The following is a 26,132-nucleotide window of genomic DNA, read 5'->3' on the forward strand; positions in this document are numbered from 1 at the left end:
CAACACCCTTTTTATTGCCTTTAAGTCAAAACTGTAATCGATGATTCCTACAACAATGGTTAAATGAGACTCGATGAATTTGAATTCATTAATGACCAAGGTCTACTGACAGTCAAAATTTTACCTCGTGAAAATGCATATACACGCGCAATAATGTGGTACATTCTCTTAAACAGTAGGAAGAGGTTTAGTTACAAAACAGTCATGAGTGTCGCTTATTATGTTAGTTCACGCAGCGTGGCATAGCCATTAGTATAATTCAAATTGTCCATCATTTGTTCTGAACGCTACTAGAAAATTATGCAAATTTAAATGGAAGTTTGTAATTTTTTCCTTCAAAAACAACAATTACATTATAATACATAAAGAATAATGCCAACTTCTCATCTTTTCGCCAGTTACTTAGGGAAAATATCGTAGGGTTAAGGTGAAATTGTGTGGTCTATTCAATTTTGCTTTCCATTTTAATGCCTAAATGGCTGAACGACTTGATTTGACCTAGGCAGAAGATTCAGTTACGATGCTTTGCGCGATCAAACTCCTCTTTTGTGATACGGTTGTGTGTATTGGCTTTCGTGTCTATATATTCGAGCATTGCTCCTATGATATAATATACTTAAATTATCGAGAGATACCAAGAAGAAGTTATTCTGAATTATTCTAAATCTATAATCACTCTATTTATTTATCAATTATCTTATCGTCGAAATGAAATATTGCTTTCACTGATATTTCATCAGTGAAATCTTTTTCACTTTTCCGGTAAACAGAGATAGGGATGATTTTTTGACCTTTTTAAATTCAAAATGCGTCTGTAAATCTACCAGCGGTTTGGTTGACTAATACGCACTTTCCAGCCTAGATTGAATAGTTCACTCATTCTTTTTATTGCCTAAAAGGATTCTAAAGTGGGTAATATCTTATCCTTTATTACAAAAAAAAAGCATAATGAGAGCATGTTGGGCGAACATCATTACCTACAATGTCAATGGAGCCCATCCCAGAATAAAAACATTTTCTTTTGCTTTGTTTATTGTCACGCCATATTGCTACGTGGCGCCATGACGTACCGGTAGTCAGTTTGCGTTACAGCTCTGTCATTTCATAACGTCTGAACGTTGCTGAACCAAGCCCTTCGGTTGTAGATTTTTTTCGCCGAGTGTAGAAAGGAAGTTAAAACATCCAAAATGGTGAGTTTATCTTCTTTATTTTATGGAATTTGAAGCCATCATTTGTCTGCCGATATATTTCGTGCAATATATATGAATAATATGACTTGTTGAGCCAAATTTAAGTGGATATGATTTTTGCGAAGGAATCGTATAACCTTTACGGGAAGTACCCACACTTAAACTTAACAAAAAACCGAACATCCAGTTTATGTAATGATCTTCGTATTTATTTCTTTTGTGAATGCCAGAAACCTTTCGGAGGCCTAGAGTCTCAAAAAACAATTTTGCGCGACGTTTTGCATTGCTGTGTGTAAACCATGGAGTCTGGAATGTTTGTTATGGCCTCGCTAAAAGCTAATTTCCTGCGCAGCAATATACGAAAGGACCTTTTATGTATGTATGTATGTTAATCGTCTCGTAAAAGCAGAAACACAGGAGTTAGTAAATATCAACATTGAAGACCATACTGGCCTAAAACACATGACAGTGCGGCATACACCCCTTATGAGAAGCATAAAATGCAATAAATCAAATAAGTATAATGTGGTCCTTCCTACAGACAGTTCTGCGAGGAGGGTGGGTGGGTAGCAATATAGGCAGCATGGTTAAGGGTGGAGTATGCCCAACTGTTTGTACAAAGTAGTTGGTAGGACAAGACAACATCAATAAATAGAGACAATACAACATGAAATATAATACATGTAAACATAATAATAAAATTGGACATATACTAAATATAGCACCCTTGAGTATGATACCCCATACTATAAATGGGATGTGCATATATGGTATGTACCACTCAAGGGTGAGTGTCTTAAGTAATATTTGGCCAATCTAGCAAAAATGCGTTCCTTCCAGGCTTGGGGAAATGCGATGTTATGCGCATTTTGTAGGTAGGCTACTTTGTATTTTATAGTTCTGAATACCGCCAAAAAAAGATCAGGATTCAAAAAATAGATATTCAGGTTGCATTTCCATAAAACCTATCATGATCGCATTTCAGCCAGACAACCACTTAGGACATTTGGAGATGATAAAAATATCGCTTTCATTCCGAGCGATAGAAAAACGTCGCACAACAAGAAAAATATTTCAATAAATCTGAGGGTTGCGCGCTAACCAAGAATCTAAGCAAGTCCGATAAGGTCTTTGAAGTTCATTTCATATGCTACCCAACATAAACATAAAAATGTGAAGAGTTTTACAACATCAGGAAGGTATGAAAACAACGAGTGGTTTGATCGCAGATGACGTTACAGAAAAAAATAGGCGTTTCCTCGCTCAAATCTCATTGTTTCACGATTCTATTTCCTTTTATGATTCATAATAAATGATTTGACTCTGAAAACCTTTCAAACGATAACGAACAAAGAACAACAGAACGATCGATCAACCATAGCCTAGCCTGATTCGATGCGGTGAATTTTCAAAGAGAAAAATATTTACTGTACGCGATTCACTCGCGCTTTAGTATAAGCATAAATATATATATCACAAAATATAAGATTGTTTACCGTGTATTGTGGAAATCAACAAATAAAAGCTTTTGGGAACATACATATATATAGCACATAACAGTGGTCCCCAATCTTCCTACCCTGGCGGACCGGTAAAATTATATTAAATCCACTCGAGGACCGGCAAAAATTGAAATGACCGGAACAGAAATGAATAACATATATTTGCGTAATATAATGCAATGCCGGGCATTCAATATGCTTCTGGAGCAGGAAGGCACACTTAAAAACATTTCACACGGAGAAATCAAATAATGTGCCGGGCAAAAATTGAAATGGTTGGAACATAAAATAATACCATATATTTGCGTAATAAAATGCGGTGCTGGGCACCCATTATGCGTAAGAAAGGCACGCATAAAACATCTCACATAAAAAATACACGTATAATACATGGCAAAAAACGTACAAACACGATTAACTCTAGAGTGAGAATTTTGCTGCTGTTTCGTTTCCAATATAGGATTGCAAACGTGGCCTCAAAGAAGTTTCTGTAACACGTAAATAATGGTCGAAAATACGCACAACAGTTTGATTGCTCGATTACTTAGCGATGGGTATTCTTATCAAGAGATTTCCAAAATTGTGTCAAGTAATTCTTTTTTAAATCTGGACTGTGAAGTGAAATCACAATTTTAATCAAGCTTTTTTCTTTTTCATCGGGTTCATCATATTAATCCCTTTGCAGTTGATCGACGCCTCAAACGAAATGAATTTACGTTACAATGACAAAGTCGTCGATAACTTGGCACCAGGCTCAAAATCCTACTGTGTCTGCTCAAAATACTGGCAAACACGTTTGCGGCCCTTGCTTTTTTGCGTGTCTCGTGACCACTTGCAGGGTCGCAACAAGTTCATATCTTACTGGAATATTTTACTGTTCTTGACTGTTTTCTGGTTTAAACAAAGAAATATGCATAGCGTTTTATATAGACGGTCATATTAATCACGAAATACTCGCAGAACAGAAAACGCACGCGTTCCAATTTTTAGGTTTTTGAATCTTGCTAGATTTGATTGGGCGCATTTGCGATGAATCGCGGCCGAGAAAGCGAAAAGTGTGATTGCTCGGCGCCAAGATGTCGCAATATGACGGCGGAAGTGAAATTGCGTAATAAACCAACGCAACCTCGTCTTAAAACAACGAACCACTGGCGTATAGGCATATATATATAAATATATAGCACAAAATATAAGATTGTTTACTGTATATTGTGAAAATCAACGAATATAATCGAAAAGAGAATTTTAACGTGTTGGCGCTGAGAGATGAACGGGCGACTTGCAAGTCAGACGGTTCAAGAGTTTGTAATATTTGAAAAGTACATTGATTGATTGGTATGCAAATTAGCATTGAAATAATACAATTCATCATCCGAACAGATTTCTTACGCAACGAGATTTATGTGTATATATTATGATTAAATGAAGACTTGTCGCGCCAGTTTATACTTGTAAGTTGAAAAGAATACCTGAATACCCTTCAAATATAGTAAAATGCACTTGACCTGTATGGGAGATTGATATGCAAATTAGCTGGGAAACATTTCTAAGCTTCAGAAATGATTTATTATGAGGCAACATTACCTAACTTTGGTATCCTACTTAGGAACTGGCAACAATTAGACAGTCATAAAAAAAACATTAAACACTGAAAATCTAACTGGAGCAAACCCAGCTGTATTTCCACAATTGGTAGCCTATCCTAACTGGATACCAAAACACAGACTGACAAACGCCATCGGTGTCCCGAACATAAAAAAAAACATTGGATGGATCATTATGAAAGAATGTTTTCATCTCCATTACAAAATGGTAAACAGCAAAAGTTCACTAATCAAACCAAAAAATACAGGTTGCCTACGATCACGCTTAGGCATTCGTGAAGTTTGTCCTTCTAGGTTGGGCAACTCTTACCAATGTATTATCTCCCCATCAGATTGTGTTATTTCCTGGATATGAGGTCGCAAATTAATGTACCACATGTACCACCCGCGCTCTATCGCCCGGATTTTGTGGTAATCATAGGTGTGATTTGAGAAACATCTTCTAACTGTGAAAGGACCCTGGAGCATCCATCTTCTTCTTTTTGGGTGAATGGTAAAACCATACACTTAAATAAACATCCAAATTTCTCTTCTATCGCAATGCAGCTGATTTAAGTGATTTCTGGCACATACAAAAGACTCGACTCAGTATAAGCCAATTAGGTGTAAATTGTATGCTCTCATGTACTGTAGCCCTGTAAGCTATGCACAGATATGGAGCATGGTCATCCCAATCGTCTCGATAATCGCTCACATAAGGCTTGAGCATTTGTTTAATCGTTCGATTAAACCTCTCCACTTGTCCATCAGCAGGGGGGTGATATAGTGTCGTATGCGTCTTGACAATACCAAACAATTCGCACATCTCAGTGAACAACTGAGATACAAAATCTCGAATCCGAGGAACTCCAAAGGGCTGGTATGAGGTAGTGCTCCCAAGAAATACATCATATTCCATGGGTGAGCAGCAAAGTAGTTGTAGATCTTCTTGTTTACCTCCATGTGTCATCTTAGTCGCAGCACAGAGTTGCAAAATCTGCAACATAGCAAAATAACTCTTTTAACACCAGGCCAATAGAAACGAGCACGAATACTTTTAAAATGTCCAGAGGTACGGGCACTATGTAAAATTGTAAATGCTGGCAAGTCAGAGTTGAAAATAGGTGCTACTAGCTGTAAGGTGGGCCACCGCAATGCCAGCAAAATTCCAGCCAAATCTTGAAAAAGTTGTACCGAATGTCATATCGAAGTGTGGCCGTGATTTTATACGGAATATTTGACTATTTCGAATCTTTTCGGTCACAGGGGAAAAAATTCGAAAACACCACTGGATAGAAGACTACTAATAGAACTTATTCCAACGAAAAAATTGAAGTGACATCCAACGAGTTTTCGAACTTTTTGAGGTTCGAAAATGTTCAAATACACAAAAATTGAACTTTTTCATGAAAAATCGAATTATTCCGAATCTTTCCGGTCCTGTGGGCAAAGATTTGAATATACCATTGGATAGTTGACTATCATAGGAACACATTCCAACAAAAAAAATGTGGTGACATCCGACGAGTTTTCGAACTTTTTGAGGTTCGAAACTGTTCAAATACACAAAAATTGAACTTTTTATAAAAAATCGAATTATTTCGAATCTTTCCGGTCTCGGGGGCAAAAATTTGAATATACCATTGGATTGAAGACTAACATAGGAACATATTCCAGCAAAAAAATTGTGGTGACACCCGACGAGTTTTCGAACTTTTTGAGGTTCGAAACTGTTCAAATACACAAAAATTGAACTTTTTCATAAAAAATCGAATTATTTCGAATCTTTTCGGTCTCGGGGGCAAAGATTTGAATATACCATTGGATAGAAGACTAACATAGGAACATATTCCAACAAAAAAATTGTGGTGACACCCGACGAGTTTTCGAACTTTTTGAGGTTCGAAAATGTACAAGTATGAAAAAATTTTACTTTTTCACAAAATATCGAATTATTTCGAATCTTTCCGGTCTCGGGGGCAAAGATTTGAATATACCATTGGATAGAAGACTAACATAGGAACATATTCCAACAAAAAAATTGTGGTGACACCCGACGAGTTTTCGAACTTTTTGAGGTTCGAAACTGTTCAAATACACGAAAATTGAACTTTTTCATAAAAAATCGAATTGTTTCGAATCTTTCCGGTCTCGGGGGCAAAGATTTGAATATACCATTGGATAGAAGACTAAAATAGGAACATATTCCAACAAAAAAATTGTGGTGACACCCGACGAGTTTTCGAACTTTTTGAGGTTCGAAACTGTTCAAATACACAAAAATTGAAATTTTTCATAAAAAAATCGAATTATTTCGAATCTTTCCGGTTCTCGGGGGCAAAGATTCGAATATACCATTGGATTGAAGACTAACATAGGAACATATTCCAACAAAAAAATTGTGGTGACACCCGACGAGTTTTCGAACTTTTTGAGGTTCGAAACTGTTCAAATACACAAAAATTGAACTTTTTCATAAAAAATCGAATTATTTCGAATCTTTTCGGTCTTGGGGGCAAAGATTTGAATATACCATTGGATAGAAGACTAACATAGGAACATATTCCAACAAAAAAATTGTGGTGACACCCGACGAGTTTTCGAACTTTTTGAGGTTCGAAAATGTACAAGTATGAAAAAATTTTACTTTTTCACAAAATATCGAATTATTTCGAATCTTTCCGGTCTCGGGGGCAAAGATTTGAATATACCATTGGATAGAAGACTAACATAGGAACATATTCCAACAAAAAAATTGTGGTGACACCCGACGAGTTTTCGAACTTTTTGAGGTTCGAAACTGTTCAAATACACGAAAATTGAACTTTTTCATAAAAAATCGAATTGTTTCGAATCTTTCCGGTCTCGGGGGCAAAGATTTGAATATACCATTGGATAGAAGACTAAAATAGGAACATATTCCAACAAAAAAATTGTTGTGACACCCGACGAGTTTTCGAACTTTTTGAGGTTCGAAACTGTTCAAATACACAAAAATTGAACTTTTTCATAAAAAAATCGAATTATTTCGAATCTTTCCGGTCTCGGGGGCAAAGATTTGAATATACCATTGGATTGAAGACTAACATAGGAACATATTCCAACAAAAAAATTGTGGTGACACCCAACGAGTTTTTGAACTTTTTGAGGTTCGAAACTGTTCAAATACACAAAAATTGAACTTTTTCATAAAAAATCGAATTATTTCGAATCTTTTCGGTCTCGGGGGCAAAGATTTGAATATACCATTGGATAGAAGACTAACATAGGAACATATTCCAACAAAAAAATTGTGGTGACACCCAACGAGTTTTCGAACTTTTTGAGGTTCGAAAATGTACAAGTATGAAAAAATTTTACTTTTTCACAAAATATCGAATTATTTCGAATCTTTCCGGTCTCGGGGGCAAAGATTTGAATATACCATTGGATAGAAGACTAACATAGGAACATATTCCAACAAAAAAATTGTGGTGACACCCTACGAGTTTTTGAACTTTTTGAGGTTCGAAACTGTTCAAATACACAAAAATTGAACTTTTTCATAAAAAATCGAATTGTTTCGAATCTTTCCGGTCTCGGGGGCAAAGATTTGAATATACCATTGGATAGAAGACTAATATAGGAACATATTCCAACAAAAAAATTGTGGTGACACCCTACAAGTTTTCGAACTTTTTGAGGTTCGAAACTGTTCAAATACACAAAAATTGAACTTTTTCATAAAAAATCGAATTATTTCGAATCTTTCCGGTCTTGGGGGCAAAGATTTGAATATACCATTGGATAGAAGACTAACATAGGAACATATCCAAAAAAAAAAAATTGTGGTGACACCTAACGAGTTTTCGAACTTTTTGAGGTTCGGAACTGTTCAAATACACAAAAACTCGATTTTTTATGAAAAAGTTCAATTTTTGTGTATTTGAACATTTTCGAACCTCAAAAAGTTCGAAAACTCGTCCGATGTCACCACAATTTTTTTGTTGGAATATGTTCCTTTGTTAGTCTTTTGTCCAATGGTATATTCAAATCTTTGCCCCCGAGACAGAAAAGATTCGAAATAATTCGATATTTTGTGAAAGAGTAAAATTTTTTCATACTTGTACATTTTCGAACCTCAAAAAGTTCGAAAACTCGTCAGGTGTCACCACAATTTTTTTGTTGGGTTATGTTCCTATGTTAGTCTTCTATCCAATGGTATATTTAAATCTTTGCCCCCGTGACCGAAAAGATTCGAAATAATTCGATATTTTGTGAAAAAGTTCAATTTTTGTGTATTTGAACAGTTTCGAACCTCAAAAAGTTCGATAACTCGTCGGGTGTCACCACAATTTATTTGTTGGAATATGTTCCTATGTTAGTCTTCTATCCAATGGTATATTCAAATCTTTGCCCCCGAGACCGGAAAGATTCGAAATAATTCGATTTTTTATGAAAAAGTTCAATTTTTGTGTATTCGAACAGTTTCGAACCTCAAAAAGTTCAAAAACTCGTCGGGTGTCACCACAATTTTTTTATTGGAATATGTTCCTATGTTAGTCTTCTATCCAATGATATATTCAAATCTTTGCCCCCGAGACCGGAAAGATTCGAAATAGTTCGATTTTTTATGAAAAAGTTCAATTTTGTGTATTTGAACAGTTTCGAACCTCAAAAAGTTCGAAAACTCGTCGGGTGTCACCACAATTTTTTTGTTGGAATATGTTTCTATGTTAGTCTTCTATCCAATGGTATATTCAAATCTTTGCCCCCGAGACCGGAAAGATTCGAAATAATTCGATTTTTTATGAAAAAGTTCAATTTTTGTGTATTTGAACAGTTTCGAACCTCAAAAAGTTCGAAAACTCGTCGGGTGTCACCACAATTTTTTTGTTGGAATATGTTTCTATGTTAGTCTTCAATCCAATGGTATATTCAAATCTTTGCCCCCGAGACCGGAAAGATTCGAAATAATTCGATTTTTTATGAAAAAGTTCAATTTTTGTTTATTTGAACAGTTCCGAACCTCAAAAAGTTCGAAAACTCGTTTGGTGTCACCACAATTTTTTTGTTGGAATATGTTCCTATGTTAGTCTTCTATCCAATGGTATATTCAAATCTTTGCCCCCGAGACCGGAAAAATTCGAAATAATTCGATTTTTTATGAAAAAGTTCAATTTTTGTGTATTTGAACAGTTTCGAACCTCAAAAAGTTCGAAAATCACTCCAATTTTTTTGTCGGAATATGTTCTTTGGTTAATCCTCTAGCCAATGGTATATTCAAATCTTTTCCTCCGAGACCGGAAAGATTTGAAATAATTCTATTTTTAATGAAAAAATTCAATTTTCACATAATTGAACTTTTTTTTCAAATATTGAATATTTCCATATCATGTCATTATAATAAGTTGTAGTAATATTCCCAAATCAACATCTGAATATAAATCCTCCGATAGCGTGATGTCCCAAAGTATTAGTTTTCGTAGAAAGTCAGAAAGTACATTTTGTTAGACCAGGAAACACTTTAATATGAAATTCGGGAATACGAGTTTGATATTTGGCTGGTATTTGGCTGGCATGACAGTGGTGTAAGGTGGTGTGTATACACGCACAACTATATTGCATTTGTAGACTTTATTCACATTCGAAACAGAACACATTCCAGATAGATAAACTTAAAACAGTTAATGCACACAGTACCAACTCATAACCGCTAATGTGACACAGTACACGTGATAAGTACTGAACTTAGAAGTCACCTTCAGACATGAACGGACACGGGTCAACACTAGCTGGATAATGATATCAGGGTTCAGGGAAGTAGACACGCAGTTCGGGCACTTACAGCGTCTGATTTGACGAGACAGCTCATCTGCATATCCATGTTTAGTCCCTAATCCGAAGTCATATGTGGAGGCAACATGATGATCAGCGCGAATCAAGAAGTGTTTGTCGCTCCTATTTTGGCTTTTGCGTTGGTTCAAGGACACCGACGCGAGTGGCACTGGGACTGGTGCTGTATTATCACAAATGCAAGGGGGAGAAGAACATGTTATAGCTTATTTCGGTAGAACTCTTTACTCTATCCAAAACGAAATGTCGGTATTGTGCAACGGAGAGGGAGCTGTTGGCAGCGGTTCAATCAGTACGTCATTTCGCCATTATTCGTGGCGGACGTAAAAAGGCGCTCAGTGATTTCAAATCTTTCCTGACAGTCATCAGTCCACTCGTATTTCACGTTCTTTTGAGTCAAACGAACCAAAGGCGATGCTATGGTGGCATACCCAGCCACAAAACGTCTATAATAGTTGGCAGTTCTCAAGAAACTTTTAATATCTATTGCTTCTTGAGACGTTTCCCATTCGACTATTGTTGATTCATTGTGAGGATCACGGCTAACTCATTCGGAAGAAATTTTGTATCCAAGGTAGGTAACTTATTGACGGAACAATTGGCATTTAGTCGATTCAAGTTTTGAACCCGAAGTCGAATGAAAACCTTCCTCAAACTGCTTATGGAGGCGTCAAAAGCTGATCCGCGGGCTAAAACATCATCCAAATCATGTGAACAACCTTTCCCGATCATTCCTTCCATCACTAGGTCCAATATCCGCTCGAAAGTTGCAGGCGCATTAGACAGACCAAATGGCATGACTACAAATTGGTAGTGTGTCCTTTCCCAGGGAGACTGAAATCTCTCTGTCGGACCAATGACATTAAATGTTGTTTAATGTCATTGGTCGGACGGATCAACTTATACTTTCCAATATCCACTCGCCAAGTCAAGTGTTTAGGGCCAGCTTGATTCTCTAATGGAGTCCACGATGTCATCTATACAAGGTAAAAGACAAGCATCCTTGTTGGTAATTGAATTAAGGATCCTAAAATCAATACAAAAACGCGTACTACCGTCTTTCCTAGGTATCAGAACAATTGGTGACAGGTACCGGTAAGGTTTATCAGTCAGCTCAATCACTCCTTGTTCAAGCATCGTCAACAGCATCTTCCGGTATTTGTCTCTTTACCCAGCCAAGACGTCGGGCGGCCTGTTGAATAGGCTGCAGTGGTGTAGTCACCATATGACGGCGAACCACTGCGTTTTCATGCTCTGAACAGCACCATAGTCAGTTTCATTGTTCATCTAAACAGGTGCCTCCTTTTTAGACGGTCAGCGAAGCGACCAATTTGGTGTTGCTCCTCTGGCTCGTCGAGTGGAGTGTACCGTACAGGTGTAGCTGAGAGAGTACAACACTTCCAGAACGGGCTGGCATAACCACATCCTCCTTCACAGTTACCGTACACAACAACAGGGAAGCGACGTTGAACAGTAACATTTTGGCTCTCGAAAGCAAAACGACCCGTAAAATGGAATTCAAAGTGGTGTCGATAAAGCGAGACACCCGCACCGGTATCAGTTAAACACACAACAGGCACATTATTGACCAAAGCCTTGACATTAGTCCAAGTGACTGGAAAAAAATTTTAGTCGAAAATAGTGGGTCCAGGACCAGGTGACAAAACAACGTCGTCTAAAATCATGTTAGCAGAAAGTGCGGACCTCATCCCTGATATCCTGATTTTTAAGACTGGTTCGAAGTTCTCGTTCAGTGGTCATGCTGTCATGGAATAGTATCAGCTAATATGTCCCTGTGTTGTCCGTGTCGAAAGCAAGTTGGGCCACCTGTATTATTTGAACAATCTTGTGCCCAATGACCTGTTTACTTACAGCAGGTACGTGGCGTAGATGGTGGTGTAAGAGCTTGTGGACTGCGACAATAACGAATTCTCTGCCCAACTTGTCCGCATCTGAAACGAGAAATACTGGAAAGTGGGGATACACAGGATCTCGATATATCTGCAACTGAGGACATTGCATCTTCCAATGTCAGAATGCAGGAAGATGGTGGTTGCAAAAGACCATGGGCGAACGAACCTTGATATTTTACCAATTCATTCCTATCCGAAAGTTTTGAGTATGGAGTAGCTAGTCTAGCCAGCTAACTCTATGCAGGGTTTCTCTTGCCAACTTTACACGCTGACCAAAAACGGATCAAAGTGCTTCGATACTACCTTCCACTTCGAAATAATTTTCAAAATGCTGTACGATCGACTCAAAGCTATCAAGTCCGTCCATAGCCAATTATATGAAATGACTATAGAGCAGAACAGTGTATCAATCAGGTAACAATACCCGCCAGGAATGAAAATAGACTTGATTGTGGGAAAAGGTTTTAATGTAAAGGAACATGTTATTAGTCCCATATCTAAATTCATCAGGTATGTCGTGCTAAAAATGTAATCGCTGTAACTATATGCACGATTAATCCTTGGACTACCACAAAATTCTTGGTTGCTGTAGACAGATGTTGAAAAATTATTTTTAGGTGAACTTTACAGACGATCAGATCCGTGGTATCATGGACAAAAAAGCCAATATTCGAATCATGTCTGTTATTGCTGGTGAAGATCATGAAAAATCTACATTAACAGACATCCTTGTTAGCAAAGCTGGTATCACTGCTGTTAGCGAAGCTGGTATCACTGCTGAGAAAGCTGGAGAGTCACCGTAAGTGAGCCTCAAATCAAATATATCCTCAAAATGAAGTGTGGCCAGTACAGTGATACAATACATTTTATTTTTTTCTGGGGAATGCAATGATGATGTTTTCAGATTGCACGTCCTTATAGTTTGTAAAGGTAGTATCGGTTTGGCATTATGGAGATGCCACATCATCTCGGTTTGCATGCATGCATTATAATTGATGTCTTTAAATTTGGGGGTATTCTTAGAATTGAATTGGAACCATATTGAAATAGATATTGAGTAAAAAGAGTTCGGATTTTTAACCAAGTATTGGTTACATATTGTTGTAAAAGAAAAAAATTGAAATATACAATTACATTGTTTTAATTACGTTTTTCTCAGTGCACATTCTCTTTATTATGAATTGCCTGGAACGGAAAAAGATGACAATGGCTTTCTTATCAATTTGATTAATTCACCAGGGCATGTTGACTTTTCATCAGAGGTTACAGCTGCTTTGCGTGTTACAGATGGTGCACTTGTTGTGGTTGATTATAATAGCGGTAAGTACTCACATTATTTCTGCTCATGAGCATAAAGTATATGAGAATATTTTCTGGAGTTTGTTACTATTTAATTTTCAAGTTGTATTTCATTAGACATGCAAACAAATGATGTCAATTTGCTTATTTTAATTGTAAATATTTTGTGCTATCAGGTAGGCCTATTAGTGATCAAACTGTGACTGCACTTCGCCAAGCTATTGCTGAACGTATCAAGCCCATCGTTTTCATAAACAAGATGGACAGTGCTCTCTCGCAACAACAAGTTGGAAAAGAAGATCTTTATCAAATCTTCAATCGAATTGTTGAGAGTACCAATGTCTTTATTTCAACATTTGGTGGCAGCGACGAAACGCAAGCTTTCAGAGATATCCAGGTCAAATTACTGATACGTTGGACAGTGCCATACCAGTTAAGAATTATAGATTAATGTGTGAGCATCGCATCTGTGGTAGACTTATGTCGAAAAGGAACAATTTCGGTTCTCCAAATATTAGGTTGCAATTTGAATATCCGTGGCTGCTTGTATACGGCCTTGATCGAAGCGAAATCCTCTTATAAGTGCCGTAAAAAATCAAATAATGCTTTCAGGCACATGGTTAGTTGAAAAGTCTGGATCTTAATTAAAAATATAGTATTGTTGGGTTAATAAGCATTTTTTTTTTTTTTTTGACTCTGCTTAACGATGAACCAAAGAAAAGACGAAATCACACAGTTTCGTGTAGCTCAACTCCCTTTGTCAGACATGATTTGGTGACTATTTTGCTCGTCCTATTTCTAACATCTACTAATCGTTGACCATTAATCCGTAATCAGCGGTAACCTTGTCGTGTTGTTCTCTCTCCAATGTTTCATAAATGAGCTAGTTATTTGCCGGAGAGAAACAAATGTAACCGCACTCTCGCAAATGTTATGAGCCCGGCCAGAAATCTTGCTTACAGCGCCATATTGCTGAGAGACTTTTTTATGCTTTTCAATTTTATATTCTGTCCGTGTTACTTTTGTATTAAATAGTAGGAATGGGCCGGGATCCGGACTAAGATTCGAGTCGAATCCACGCATATTTTGGACTCGGATTGGATTTCGAGTCCACGTCGTTTTTACCGAGTCTATAATCAATTCTGTTTCTACTAATTTACGCCTATGTATGTACTTTTTCCCCTATAAATCTTACTACATATCTTAACTAGTTGAAATTCAAGTTTAGATATTTAACAATATATTGTATTGTATCACTCGTGTGTATTATAAACACACTCATTCAAAACGACGACAGATATCCAGATAATATGACGCAAGGTTAAAACTATTGATAGCTTATAACAATGATGCGCCAGTCGCCTTCAAACTATCTATCCTTTTTGATGTACATGTGGACACAATAAAATATCTGTTAGCGCAATATTTTTGCGTTTTCGATTTGCGTGAATAAATTTATAACATGCACAGGATCAACCCAAGATGGAATCTCATCAATACCTCTTTTAAATCGAGTTTATTACGTGCAATCCTTTCTCTAAAAATGGGAGCAATGGAAAGCATGGAGCGTTTTAGAACGTTTACATGAACTACTAAAATGCAAGCATTGTATTGACGACAAGTGGCATCTCTTTACCATTTGCACACGTGACATAGTAAATTTAAGGTTAGAAATATCTGGAATTATGGGAAAGCATTGTAGTCAGAAGCTTTTTATTTTTCTATTTGACATGTAAGAATTTCCAAATAGCCGCTCAGAATTGACGCAAGGTGGTGGGCTGGACATCCAGTTCACAGCCAAGGCGCACATTGACCCACGTTTACGTTTGTATTAGGGCAGCCGAAAAAGAAGAAAAATATATTTTTAAATTAATTCAACAGCTATCTGCGGAACCATTAGGCAAAAAATATGAGCTACGACGTATGTTTGTGAGCGCGCGATGCTGTAGTATGGTCAAAAACGTGTTTTTCTACTTTTTTATGGTCAAAAACGTGTTTTTCTACTTTTACATTGTGACGTCACGGACTCGGAGGATTTGATTCGAGTCCTTGACCTATTACTCGGATTCGTCGAATCTCTGTAATGCCGGACTCGTCCCATCCCTATTTAATAGTACTTGAACCTCCTCAAATTGGTCATCATGTGAATACTCAGTGTTGAGTAGCCTATTCACGCAACTCAGCTTTGATTTAAAATGCTGATACTAACATATATCGTCAATAATGGCATTTCTATGTGGTCAAAATAACATTTCCCCTACAATTTCTCTCATGTATCCCTCCCACTGACTGCGGCCCTGTTACTTGATATATATTTTCTTATGTTTCCACTCCCAGTAAATTTATTCATTAATATCAATGGCTAATTCGAACAGGTATTTCCAAACAAAGGAACAGTTGGTTTTGGTTCTGGACTCCAAGGATGGGCATTCTCTCTTAAACAATTTGCCGAAATGTATGCTGAAAAATTCCAAACCACCGCTGAGAAGTTAATTGACAAATTATGGGGAGATAACTTCTTTGATATCGGAACCAAAATGTGGTCTGAAACCAAATCAGACACAAATGAGCGTGCCTTTTGCCTTTATGTGCTGGATCCAATTTACAAGGTAATTTGATTTTGAATCAGTCCTATTTTGGTTTTACATTTGGGGCAATTGTTTTCAATTTATATTTTGATGAAAATTTTGTCAGCCTTCCCATTATAAAGAAATGGACAAGGAGGTATGATTTAGTTATTAACGTGTCTGAAGTATAAAACAACCAGCTTCGCAAAATTGCTTATTTGAGTTCGAGAATTGCCTATTAGTGTTCAATATAAACTAATGCTTTGGCTTCAACTAATGAGCATGGTAATTCACAACTTATCAGGCTCGCGATGCTATAATGAACAATAATAAACAAGAGATTGAAAAATGGATGAAAAGTACTGGTGTTACATTGAAAGGAGATGATAAAGATAAAACTGGTGTATCGTTGATGGAGGTACGTTTGTGTTTTATTTCTGTATGAAATCTCAATAGTTGCTGAACTTAATAGACCCCAAGAGTGATAGGTAATAGTACATACTTGTAACTACAACTTCTTACACGCAAGTCCCAGCATGAAAATTTTTTTCTCTTCGGAGAATTATGCCTCTTTCCTTAGAAGTTAACTATACAGTACTTTTTGTTTACATAATGATACAATATAGTTAATGTATTCAACATTTATTTATTTCCCCAGGTCTTCATGCGCACTTGGCTGCCAGCTGGAGACACTTTGCTGCAGATGATAGCAATCCACTTACCATCACCAGTGACATCACAGAAGTATCGTATGGAACTTTTATATGAAGGTCCCAAAGATGACGAGGCTGCAACTGGTGAGATGAATTAAATTGTTTGTGTTTAACTTTCAAATTGGAATTGGGTAATAACATGGACAATTCTGAATGGAATTAATTTAATTTTATCATAATATAGCACAAGGGTATTTTGAAAACAGTGTGGCACTTCGCGGGCAAGCTATTCAAAATTGGCACTCCTCTGCAGGCCTCACAATTTTTTTTGCGGGCCGCTGTTTGCACTCCTCTGACACAAAACCTTACATCTTTACTCAAGGTATCAAAAACTGCGATCCTAAAGGGCCTCTGGTAATGTACATCAGTAAAATGGTACCTACAAGTGACAAGGAGAAATTCTACGCTTTTGGCAGAGTTTTCTCTGGAACTGTTAAAACTGGGCAGGAAGTTCGAATCTTGGGTCCTAATTATGTTCCTGGTAAAAAAGAAGACTTGTACATGAAGCGGATTGAAAGGTGTTATTTTTTTTACTAACTTGATATTACTTTCTGCTATTACTGCTGGTGCTGGGATATCATTGTGATTAGGGCTGTAACAGCGGTGTTTCGACTTTCGAAATGCATATTATGACGTCATAGCCAAAAGGAAACTGAAATTTGTTGTGGTATCACCATCACGTCTGAGCATAATAAAACATGCCAATGTCATACTTCAACCCGAGTTCAGGTTGTGCGCCATCTTGGTGCGCATACTTCAGGAGGTCCCAAAAAACGATATTTGCTCGCCATATTCAATTATTAAACCGATTATAACGTACATACATTCTCAATTTAACAACTTTTTTTATGTCTATAGAACTATTCTTTTGATGGGACATCACATTAAACCAATTGAAGACGTGCCATGCGGTAATTTTGCTGGTTTGTCAGGAGTGGATCAGTATCTGGTCAAGACTGGAACCATCACAACTTTGGCAACTGTATGTATTTACATTTTATCTTAATTTTTTTCATTAAACTTGTTCCTACAAACTTGTCACTTCTGAAGCATCATTCCTCCTATGTGCATTGTTGATGAATATCAATATTCAAAACCTGAGCAATGTTTGAACTTCCACACCTATGTTCAACAGGCTTACAACATGAAAGTGATAAAGTTCAGCGTGTCGCCTGTGGTACGTGTTGCAGTGGAAGTTAAAAAATCAGAAGATCTGCCTAAGCTTGTAGAAGGACTGAAAAGGTAAGTTATTTTCTATCAAGGGCTGTGACAATGGCAAACCTACTTTATACAGAAGGAATTTTCACAACAGTATAAACTATGTATATATACTCGGGTACTTGTATATTTAAATTTCGATAAGAAGTATGCAGTTTCTTTTTTCAAGCAGTGCAGTTATTGAATATTGCAAGTTTTCGTACCTCATAATGAATTTGGTTTATATTTTACCAATGTGTCAAAACACAAGCTTTGTCAATATAAACTAGGATTGATTGCTTTCTTGGATATAATTTGCATTGGATTTTGTGTTAATTTAAGATTGAAATAGATGAAAAAGGTATTGTATATATATCTAGATTGGCAAAATCTGATCCTATGGTTCAGTTCATTATTGAAGAGAGTGGAGAGCACATTGTTGCTGGGGCAGGAGAATTGCATCTTAAGAGTCGCATGAAAGATTTGGAAGAAGATTTAGCCAACATCCCACTGAAGGTTTTTATTATATACATCAGGTGTGGCCAACCTGCTCTCGACTGCGATCGAGTCTGCGATAAAGTCATACACAAAACGAATGAGTAGGCCTACTGGATATGTAGATAACTACACACACGCATACAGAAAATTCCACCGCTGCCAATAAGATCGGCTCTGTGGGCACTCGCTGCTAAAAATTTGTATTTTTTATTGCGTTTAATTTGTGAATTTGATTGTGTAATTGTATCTGGAGTACATTTTCATCATTTTTTTAGGATTTATTCGAATCATATAATTCAGATCTAAGGCCTGACTCATTTTCAGTCGTAGGTGTTGTCTAAACAACGAAAAATTGAATATTCTCAATTCTCAAACTATATATGTTACATAACTGCTCAAATTTCAGTATCTAATTTACAATTATTTCCAAGTCCGATTCGTCGCTCGCTTTGAATTAGAAAAAATCGGGCATTCTGACGCCACTGCTACCATTGCAAATACACTTTTCCACACTACTCTTGAAGTGAGAAAATGAATTTTGCACACTGCAGAAGTTATTGTAAGATCGTTTTTCATGCAAGACACACAGTATTCGGTAAGTTCATTTCTAAACCTTGGCAGCGGCGAAACTTTTATTTGTTCGGTACAGTATTCTTCCAGTTTCAAAACACATAACAGGCGCTGTATGAAACTGGTTCGAAGGTATTTTTTGGGGTATTTTATTAATTTCACTTAAAATCAGACGTGATCGACAAGTCGAGACTCTATTCCAATCCACGATCGACGTGTAGGCCACCAGTGATATACATGATAATGTTTTTGATTTAGATTGAATCCGCCTTTTCAGTACTGTATCAATAATTCCATTGATTCTCAGATATCTGACCTATTCGTATCTTACCGTGAAACCGTGACGAAGGAATCTGGTGTCATGTGCATTTCGAAATCGCCAAATAAACATAATATATTGTACATGAGGGCAAAAGCATGTCCTGAAGGATTGGATGAAGCTATTGACGACGTGAGTAGTTTTATTAGGTTGATTTATTAGCTACTGAGGATGTTGTATCGGAAATATATGTTCGACACTCCATTTTTAATTTATTCAGGGTGATGTCACTCCTCGCCAAAATATAAAAACAAGAGCTGGTCTCTTGGCTGACAAGTTTGATATGGATGTAAATGAAGCTCGCAATATCTGGGGATTTGGACCTGGTGGTACAGGCCCTAACCTTCTCATGGACGTAACCAATGGTGTCCAATATCTGAACGAAATCAGAGATTCGGTTGTTACTGGGTTCCAGTGGGCTACTGAAAAAGGTGTCTTATGTGAGGAGAACATGAGGGGAGTTCTTGTTAAGGTTCATGATGTTACATTGCATGCTGACGCTATCCATCGAGGAGGTGCACAAATTATCCCAACCACGCGACGGTGCATCTACGCTTGTCAGTTAACAGCTTCACCTGCGCTCCTTGAACCAATCTATTGGGTTGCGATTAAGGTATGTCGTTTGCTAATGGCTTTCTCAGAGATTTCTAAAAGATTAGTTTGTTTGTTGTTTAGTCTTTTTGTATGTTAATTCTCTTACTGATTAACACTTGTTTGGTCTTGCTTGAGAGCATCTCTGTCAGGTTATGCCGATAATATGGTTATCTCTATAGTCATGAACTTTGGTGATAGTATCTAAATCCACTCCCATATCGTGGATATTTTTTAATATAGTGTCCTGAAGCCGCTGTCGGAAGAATCTATATTGTACTCAAACGTCGTCGGGGACAATTGATAGAATATGACAGACAACCTGGAACTAGTTGGTACAACATCAAAGCATATTTACCTGTTAATGAGTCGTTCGGTAAGATATATTGCTATACTGTTAGTGTAAGGCAGGGGTGGTCGTTTCGCATACTGCAGTGCAGAAGACGTAGCCAGGGGGGTGGTTTTGCGGGTCGACCCCCCCCCCCCCTCCCATTTTGAAATGTAAAAAAAATAAAATCATTTTTCTGTATCATAGATAGCAATTTTCCGTAGCTTAAAATGCTTTTAAGACCCACAGGACTAATGAAAACACGCGTATTCCAGCGTTCGATCGGACCCGCTAGCTGTTTCGATCAACTTGACAAATAAAACTTTCAGAACCCCCCCCCCCATTTGAAATTTCTGGCTACGCCCCTGGCAGAAGTTACTGCAGGATCTTTAGTCCCACAAGACAGATGATATTCGGCAAGTTCATTTCTAAACCTTGGCAGCGGCGAGACCTCCATTCGTTACTTAGGAACATACTCTATCGGGCTTGCCCAGACTCAAATACTATATGTGTAGATCGTAGTTTGTCCATGTACATCCTCATATTCTTTTTTTTTCAAAGCACCCAACAGAAAGGAGCTGCTTTTGGTATTAAATTTATCAACATCAGACTAGATTAATTACTTGTGACGTGGCGATTGACATGTTGGCCACTTGTGGTGTACGGTATGGATAGAAATGCATCAATGACACTAGGAATGTCACTTTAAATTTTCTCTGTAATTCCTGCAAATATTTCAAATTGTTAAAAATTCATATAGCTAGTAAAATTCAGTAGTTTTTTTGTATGACCGTTGTAATACTAATTGTCAAAGTATGCAGTGCTTTGTGGAATTTAGACCAGTAGGTCTCAATCGCCATTCCGCGGACAGGGGTCGGTTCTTGCTGTCGAACTGCCAAATATATTTTAATATGAAATGAATATATTATGAGCAAATTGCAAAATGTAAAGTATTGACGGCATGTTCATTAATTTTGTGCTTTTCTAACTCTTATGGATGTTTCCCCGACCATCGACTTTCGTGTTTACTTCTCGACATTGACCAATCAGCAAGATGCAAAAAGTGACGTAACAATGCCCCTTTTCGCATCCGCCTAGACACTTTTCCCACTCAGACAGATTTTCAGGCGTGGTCGTGAACATTACCTCATTTGCGCGTTTTTGAATTGTGTTCGTTAGTTTTCAGTTGTGTTTCGGGAATTTAAATACAATTCCGATAATTCAATGATCACTTTATCTTCCCAGGAGTTTCAATTTAACTGCAGTAATCAAAAATTAATGTAGAAATAGCTGTGATAGACTAGACTAAAATTCTTTACCGATACTTTTAAAAAACAGATTGTTGAATGCGATAAATCAAAATGATGGTTTGAAACAAATACCCCATTTTGCAGGCACCAACTCGCGAAACCAATCTAAAAATAAGCCCCGAAAATTTTGCAATGGTAAAGTATAGGAAGCATTCTCCGGGGGTCAAAGGTCGGGGAAAGATCTATTGATTCGTAGTACTGGTATTCGTCTAACCATCTATACCTTAATCTCTCCTATATGTATAATATCAAAAAGACAGCAGTAAATTTATCATTGAATTGTCTCCCTTTGCACCGCCTACTTTTGTCCTAATCGCATTCTTTTGATTATGTTTTGTGTTCATGACATTTTCGGTTGAGTTTGAAGGTTCGGCGGTCCGCAAAAATTGTTTTAAAATTTTACCAGTTCGCGAACTGAAAAAGGTTAAGAACCACTGTTTTAGACTACACTTGCTTGCATGAAGGTACTGTTAAACATTCGTATCTGAATTCTAACAGGATTTACTGAGGATCTTCGCAATACCAGTGGCCAAGCGTTTTATCATTTTGTTTTTGATCACTGGAGCATTCTTCTTGAAAATAAGCGAGATGAGATCATTTCCATCACAAGAAAACGAAAGGGCCTCAGTGAAGAGGTACCAAAACTCGACCAGTACTTGGACACACCGTAAATATAAAAGTCATCAAACTGTTACCAATGCTGCGTGAACCATAGTATAGAGTAGACCAGTGGTTCTCAACCGGGGGTCCGCGGAGCATTTCCAGAGGGTCCGCGATTCAAATTTAGATTTTAGGAAATTATTTGCAGTTTAATATCGTTTTTATTTGTAATACGCTCGAACATTTGCTGCCTATGACAATGTGACAAAAGCCTACAAAAACTATTTTGATTTATCTCCCGTAGACCTATTGTGACAAATACGAGTTATGACATTACAATGATAAATACGAGAACGCAGCTACAGTGATTTATTTCAAGGGTATGTGGTCATTGGTCACGTTCTCATTTGAAGCAAAGTAGCTATTTGTTCTACAGCTAACAAAGGAGATTGTGTTGCTTTCTAAAATTTAACCTGCATGGCTAAATCAAGAAAGTACTCCGAAAGTTATCTTGAAATGGGGTTTACCTCAGTGTCAGAGGGTGGCAAGGAAAACCGCAATGCGTTTTATGTTATGCTGTCCTCAGCAACTTTCTCACAAATCACTTTCTCAGTTTTGGTGCGCCATTTTGCCGCCGGACTCAAAAGTATCGATGGAAGCATTACGTGTTATTGTTCCATTTGCCTCCACTTACTTTTGTAAAAGTGGATTTATTGCTCTCGTCTATATCAAATCCAAGGCTCGTAACCAACTAAACGTCGAAGACGATATGCGTCTATCGTTATCAAAAACACGACCACGTATTTCCAGACTTGCTTCTGATATGCAACAGCAGAAATCCCATTAAGTGTATTCGATTTTACAAAATAAATGAAAATGTCCACTAGATTGGTGTTATTTTTGACTTAGTTAAATCTGTATAGAACATTAGGTTGCTGTTTAAGCTATAAACTAAATTTCAAATAAAAAACTTTTGAGGGGTCAGCGACCGCTTTGAGTGCACCAGAAGGGTCCGCAAAGACAAAAAGGTTGAGAACCACTGGAGTAGACCATAGATAATGTATTGAGTTCCATGTTGATGTTCCACTCAGATTCAGGACATTTTGATCAGATATGTCGTCCTTGTGAAGAAGCAGACCTTGATGTAACATGTTCAAGATAATAACTGTAAATAGTACGAAGAGAAATTTATTGTAGAATTTTACTCAAATTAAATATGGTCCACGGATATGTCCGAGTGGTTCGGCGATGCTCATTGGACAGTCAATAGTCCACTGCTATATGTGGGCAATGTTCACATTGTTTTATATAAGTTACGACATCTTTGGCTCAGTGTTTACACGACTCGAGTTACAGTTTTTTTCCAAAAATTGGATGTGACTCCACTGATAAAAATGTAATGAATGGGACTATTATTTAAGCAACCGCCAGTGAGACTTTGCTCAGTAACTGAATCGACTCGAAACTGGAATGGCTCGTCATCAACTATGTTATTGTTCATATGTATGTATGTTACTGAGCCTCTTAGATAATCTATTCTAGTTACAACGAAAAAACACCAATCTTGGTCTCCTAATATCTTCTTACTTAACGATCATGTTCAATAGAACACAGAGGACAAATTATTTAGTATTATAGTCAATTTTATTCGAAATTGAAATAGAGAAGGTAGGACCGAGAACCCCTTTATTTATATTTATATTAGACAAATGGCAACAAAACGCAGTTGATGCCAAGTGCAAAGGGTTCAATGGCGCCGAAAATATTCAAATGGGATTTTCTGAGATGCAATGCAATGAGAAAATTAATTTATATTCTATGCGAGAGATGTATCACTGCTTGATTTTTATTATAAAAAGTATCATCCGTTTATCCAGGATTTATATTATAAAAAGTATCATCCTGAGATACATGATAGAAATATATATAGATTATTTGTATTTTTTAACATGTTTTAATGTTATTTTACTATTCAGAATATAATTGGTCTTTTATCATAATGGATAAAAACATAACATTCGATTCTGTCACATTTTTAATGCTATCCAACTAGCAGTTCTTAACCTGGGGTAAATTTCGTCATCGTCATGGGTAAATTTCGTTACTGTGAAAAAAGATTTGAAATAAACCAAAACCGCATCTATTTGCTTGTTTTGTTACGAAAAACATTGTGGTATGGGTTACAAATAGTTATCGTCAATAGCAAAATATTTACCACATCCTAAATTATATTCACTTTGCTCTGAGCCATGCTTATCCCCACCCCAGCGAGTAGAAACAGAATTCTGACTTGTTACATATCGATCTCGATCGATAAGTATGTTGATAGGTATTTGTTTGTCTGTTAGACACGCAATATCTCACGAACGCGAGGTTGAATCTGCTCCAAATTTGGTTTTGGGTGGATTATGTCGTGTAATTAGCGAGTTATTAATTAATTAGTGATGGAACACGCGCCGTCGCTATTGAGCCAGAGAGAAGAATACACGGCGCTAGAACAATAAGTCGGCGGTCTCCGATCTAAAGATCGATAAGTAAGAATACTTACTAACTTTAATTGTGTGACAGGAGTCGCGAGGGACCTCGAAATACCCTACCATAGATTATGGATTTAGACGCTATGCTATGGGGATGGGACAAATTGGTCCGTATCATCTTAGAATTGCCGGTCTAACTGATGTGGTTGGGTTGGAGTTTGTCAATTTGTGCAGTTTCTTTTGTTTGTTTTTGAACCTTATTTGTTTGTATTGTTGTTGTTTTTTGATAGTAGCCTACTGTTTGTTTTTGGTTTTGTAGTTGCGTTGACGCCCCTCTCCTTTTGAGTTTAAATCTTTTTTATTAATTCCCTGTGGATGCCGAGTCTTCATTTTGTTAATCCAAAAATGCTTTTTTTTTTGTAGAGTTCGTCGTGGGTTAGTGAGTCAATTCCCAGAATACTGAAATTGTCTATATCGTGCCCTTCGCTATTGAAATGGTTGGCAACTGGTGTTGGGGTCCTCTTTTGAATATCCATCACTAAGGTGGTCTGAAGTAATTGTTAATAATTGTTTAATAAAGTTTAATGGTTTGAAAAAATTGTTTAATGTAGAAACGAGAATATCGGTCGGAGACCGAAGACTTATCGATCGAAACTGCGGTTTCGATTCATGACTCTGATAGTGACACCGCGTGTCCCATCACTAATTATATAATAATAACGCGCTAATTATACGACATAATTAATCTAAAATCAACAGGCTTCTGGTCCGAGATATGATGAATACACATGCAAAATTTGGAGCATCTTCAACCTCGCTTTCGTTCATCTAACAGACAAACAAACAGACATGCAGACAAATACCTATCAACATAAATGTGGGAGTTGCATGCCCGCAGCAACAACCACCAATAGACTAAATACAAAGTCAGCTGATTTGTATGTTTCGCCAGTATGCCTTGCGAGGGGGGGAACCTCTTTAATTCACAATAACAGAACGGTCGTCTTGGCAGTTAGCATCATGACCACGTTCCCATTTATGCTCACATCGAATAATTGAGGCAATCCAAGAATCGAGAGTAGCAAACACAATCCAAGACTCCAATAATGAGATCCTCGATGCCCAAAATACGATGCATAATAATCTGCTAATGCGGTGATTATTCCTTCCAAAGGTTCATACTAAAAAGATTGAATAAAGTTATTTTCATTATCATCCCTAAAGCTCCTCATTACAGCTTCATATATTCTATACTCATACTAAAACATAACAATATTTCAGTCGACATTCGAATCCGCCGACATTTTTATCGCCAAATGTCTCTGATTGTCATGTTACAGCAAGCCATGGTCGTTCCCAACTGACAACTATAATCGGAACAGGCATTAAAAGAAGACAAATGGGCAAATAGCAGAAATTTTTGTAATCATCTTGATCAAATTCATTCCCCCTCTTACTATAATAACCAATAATTTGCTCAAACTAGGGAAACAAAACATAACATTTTTGCATGTTGCAAAAAAATGGAATTAACGATAAGTCTGTTCAATACTTAAAACCCTGATTGTGCAAAATTAGTGAGCGTCAAATGTGTTTGAGTTCCTGGTCTCGCCATCAAGAGCCAGTCCGAGTAACGCTAT

General features: G+C 37.1%; 1 protein-coding gene across 4 annotated transcripts; it reads left to right on the forward strand.

Moving 5' to 3' along the window:
- Positions 1-1,065: 1,065 nt before the first annotated feature.
- Positions 1,066-24,159, forward strand: LOC144432394 (translation elongation factor 2-like). Of its 4 annotated transcripts, none has more exons than XM_078120436.1 (15): positions 1,066-1,190; positions 12,641-12,822; positions 13,183-13,343; positions 13,499-13,719; positions 15,698-15,931; positions 16,194-16,307; positions 16,548-16,686; positions 16,925-17,120; positions 17,461-17,584; positions 17,738-17,844; positions 18,180-18,315; positions 19,175-19,318; positions 19,407-19,799; positions 20,021-20,153; positions 21,914-24,159. In XM_078120436.1, exons 1-15 carry the CDS (start codon positions 1,188-1,190, stop codon positions 22,084-22,086), a joined length of 2,460 nt encoding a protein of 819 aa, XP_077976562.1. In that variant the 5' UTR covers positions 1,066-1,187; the 3' UTR covers positions 22,087-24,159. The 4 variants fall into 4 exon arrangements, with proteins under 4 accessions (XP_077976562.1, XP_077976565.1, XP_077976564.1 ...); XM_078120439.1 differs by lacking the exon at positions 21,914-24,159 and adding an exon at positions 20,667-21,904; XM_078120438.1 differs by lacking the exon at positions 1,066-1,190 and adding an exon at positions 10,075-10,684.
- Positions 24,160-26,132: the final 1,973 nt, after the last annotated feature.

This window comes from Styela clava, chromosome 15 (assembly GCF_964204865.1).
Source record: "Styela clava chromosome 15, kaStyClav1.hap1.2, whole genome shotgun sequence".
Taxonomy (NCBI): domain Eukaryota; kingdom Metazoa; phylum Chordata; class Ascidiacea; order Stolidobranchia; family Styelidae; genus Styela; species Styela clava.

What these genes read in the sequence shown, in the direction of transcription:
- LOC144432394 (XM_078120436.1), top strand. An exon ending in CCATCACAACTTTGGCAACT is followed by an intron (nt 17,585 to 17,737) that starts GTATGTATTTAC and finishes TATGTTCAACAG; the next exon opens with GCTTACAACATGAAAGTGAT. An exon ending in TAGCCAACATCCCACTGAAG is followed by an intron (nt 18,316 to 19,174) that starts GTTTTTATTATA and finishes ATTGATTCTCAG; the next exon opens with ATATCTGACCTATTCGTATC.